At 42.2% G+C, this 2,964-nt stretch overlaps 1 protein-coding gene across 1 annotated transcript; it reads right to left on the minus strand.

Moving 5' to 3' along the window:
• Nucleotides 1-1,125: 1,125 nt before the first annotated feature.
• LOC147980186 (uncharacterized) lies at nucleotides 1,126-2,326 on the minus strand. The gene is made up of 2 exons (XM_087515505.1): nucleotides 1,487-2,326; nucleotides 1,126-1,131 (listed from the first exon to the last, which is right to left on the minus strand). Exons 1-2 carry the CDS (start codon nucleotides 2,324-2,326, stop codon nucleotides 1,126-1,128), a joined length of 846 nt encoding a protein of 281 aa, XP_087371631.1.
• Nucleotides 2,327-2,964: the final 638 nt, after the last annotated feature.

The raw sequence follows: 2,964 nt of genomic DNA on the forward strand, positions 1-2,964 counted from the left end.
TGGTGATAAGGGAGCATCCATCAACAGATTCTTTTCACCAGTCATGTGATTTTTACATCCACTATCGAGGACCCACTCAGTGGCTTTGGGTTGATCATCCCGCAGATGAATTAGTGCAGCTTATGAACTTCATATACTTCATCAGTGAAGAATATGACATCACAATTCATCTGATCAATTTCATCAAGCAGTAAGACAAATAAAGCAGTATGAGGACGTGAGAAATGAAAGTTCATTTCTTCATGATTAACATGCGTCCTTTCAGGCATTTTGTCAGGTCCCCAGCAAATTCTTCAGACGGTTGAGCACGTCTGGAGACCTGACCCTGCAGAAGAAATTAGTTCTTTTTCTTCACCACCCACATCTGAAGCGGTGGCAAAGAGTTCATCACTCTGCGAGCTCCATATGAGAATGGTGGCACAGAGGCCAATCCATTTCGTTTCACATAAGAGGGGTTAGGGTAAGCATATGAATAAGAAGAGAAATTCTTCGAGGACTTATGAACATAATGATTAGAAGAATAATGCTCATATTCATAGCCCTTGGCTCTTCCCTGCGAAATAGAGTTGTTAGCACAATGATGTTCATATGAGGACTTTGATCCTTTTGAGGAATTTTATCCACGTGAGGAATTTGGTCCGTATGAGGACTTGGATCCATATGAAGAATTTGGTCCATATGAAGAATTTGATCTGGGGTTCCTATTCTTCACAGGTGGTGTCATGAGTACATTCACCTAAAGACTTTCAAGGCACCTTTTGGGAACCCAGATTTTCTTCATAGGGGAACCGTTCCTGCAGTTAGTGCCAACATATCTAGCAAATACTTCACCATTCTAATTTTTGAACAGTTTATAGTTGGAGTCAAATGACTCATCAGAAGAATGAGAAGATTCACATGTATAACCAGATAAATTAGATGGATCAACTGGAGGTTCCTTTGCAGCAACCCATGAGGTTTTGGGGTACTGCTCAGGCTTCCAATATGTACCATCAGCATTGAGTTTCCTCTCAAAGGCAATACCCTCTTTCCTAGGGTTCCTGTTGAGGATCTGCTTTTTAAGCACATCACAAAGAGTCTGATGCCCTTTGAGGCTTTTGTACATGCCTGTCATGTACAATTCTCTCAGCCCTGCATTTGTAACATTAGAAGCATTTGAACATTCAGGTGAAGAATTAGCAGATTCACGTTCAATGCATTTCAAACATGGAGGAACAAATTCTTCCTGAGCAGCGCTGATTTGTTGAGCAAGTAATGAATCACGCTCCTTCTGAAGATCTTCATAACTCACTCTTAGCTTCTCACGATCTTGCTTTCTTTGAAGAAATTCATAAGAAAGCTTCTCATGATCAGATAAGAGAGTGTTATGATGGCCTTGAAGGTTGTCAAATCTGGTCTGAAGTCTCTGAAGATTTTCAGTCAAGATTTTAGTGCGATCCATTTCTTCACCCAACATATCATCACTTTTGTCTAGCATGTTTTGAACCTTTTCAAAATACCTTTGTTTTTTTATAGCAATTTTAGCAAGTTTAGAGTAGCTGGGCTTAAGATTTTCATCAGATTCATCTTCACTAGACTCAGAGGAGATATATTTAAGTACCTTGGCACCCTTTGCCATGAAGCAATAGGTAGGAGCGTAGTCATCATTGCCTTCATCAGCCTTGTTGGAGAGATCATTTTCTTCAGCATTGAAGATAGAATTGCTGACGAATGCAGTAGCGAGGGCTAGGCTCGCCACACCAGACTCGGAGTCCTCAGATGCCTCCTCTTCCTCTTGTTCCTCAGATTCAGCTTTAGAGTCCATTTCCTTACCAATGAATGCCCGAGCCTTCTTGGAGCTGCTTTTCTTGTGAGATGAAGACTTTGAGGATTTTGATGATGAAGATTTTGAGGATTTCTTCTTTTTCTTCGCATCATCAGAACTGTAATCCTTGTATTTCTTCTTCTTTGATTCCTTTTCCCACTGAGGACAATCTTGAATGTAGTGTCCAGGTTTCTTGCACTTGTGACAAAGCCTCTTCTTGTAGTCACTGGATGAGGAATCATTGCTCCTTAAGGGTCTTCCAAAGAGACCACGTCTTGAGAACTTCTGGAATTTCTTCACGAGCAGTGCTAGCTCATGACTCAGTTCTTCAGGGCCACCAAGACTGCTACCAGAGTCTTCATCTTCAGACTCAGATACTCCCTTGGCCTTCAGTGCACGTGATCTGCCATAGCTCGAACCATAGAGATCTCTCTTTTCAGCAAGCTGGAACTCATGAGTATTTAGCCTCTCGAGGATATCAGCGGGGTCAAGTGACTTGTAATCAACATGCTCTTGTATCATCAATGCCAGAGTATCAAATGAGGAATCAGGCGATCTCAGCAATTTCTTCACCACCTCATGGTCGGTGATGTCAGTGGCACCAAGTGCTTGAAGCTCATTTGAGATGTCAGTGAGGCGATCGAAGGTTTGCTGAACATTTTCATTGTCGAGTCTTTTGAAGCAATTGAAGAGATTGCGAAGAACATCAACTCGGGAGTCACGCTGAGTTGAAACTCCTTCATTGACTTTGGACAGCCTATCCCAGATAAGCTTAGCAGTTTCCAAAGCACTCACTCTTCCATACCGTCCTTTGCTCAGATGGCCACATATGATATTCTTCGCTTGAGTCTAGTTGCTTGAATCTCTTCACATCGGTAGCGTTCAGTGAGGGTGAGATAGAGGGAACACCATTTTCCACAACATACCAGAGATCATTATCAATTGCCTCAAGATGCATTCGCATCTTATTCTTCCAGTAGGGGTAGTCCATCCCATCGAAGGTAGGACACCCAACAGAGACCTTGATCGTACCTGCGGTCGACATAACTAAAACTCGAGGCGGTTAAACCAAAATCACACAGAATAAGGGAGTACCTTGCTCTGATACCAATTGAAAGTGCGTTATATCGACTAGAGGGGGGGTGAATAGGCAATTTTTA

This window comes from Triticum urartu, chromosome 3A, assembly GCF_056163025.1.
Source record: "Triticum urartu cultivar PI428250 chromosome 3A, HENAU_Tu73, whole genome shotgun sequence".
Taxonomy (NCBI): domain Eukaryota; kingdom Viridiplantae; phylum Streptophyta; class Magnoliopsida; order Poales; family Poaceae; genus Triticum; species Triticum urartu.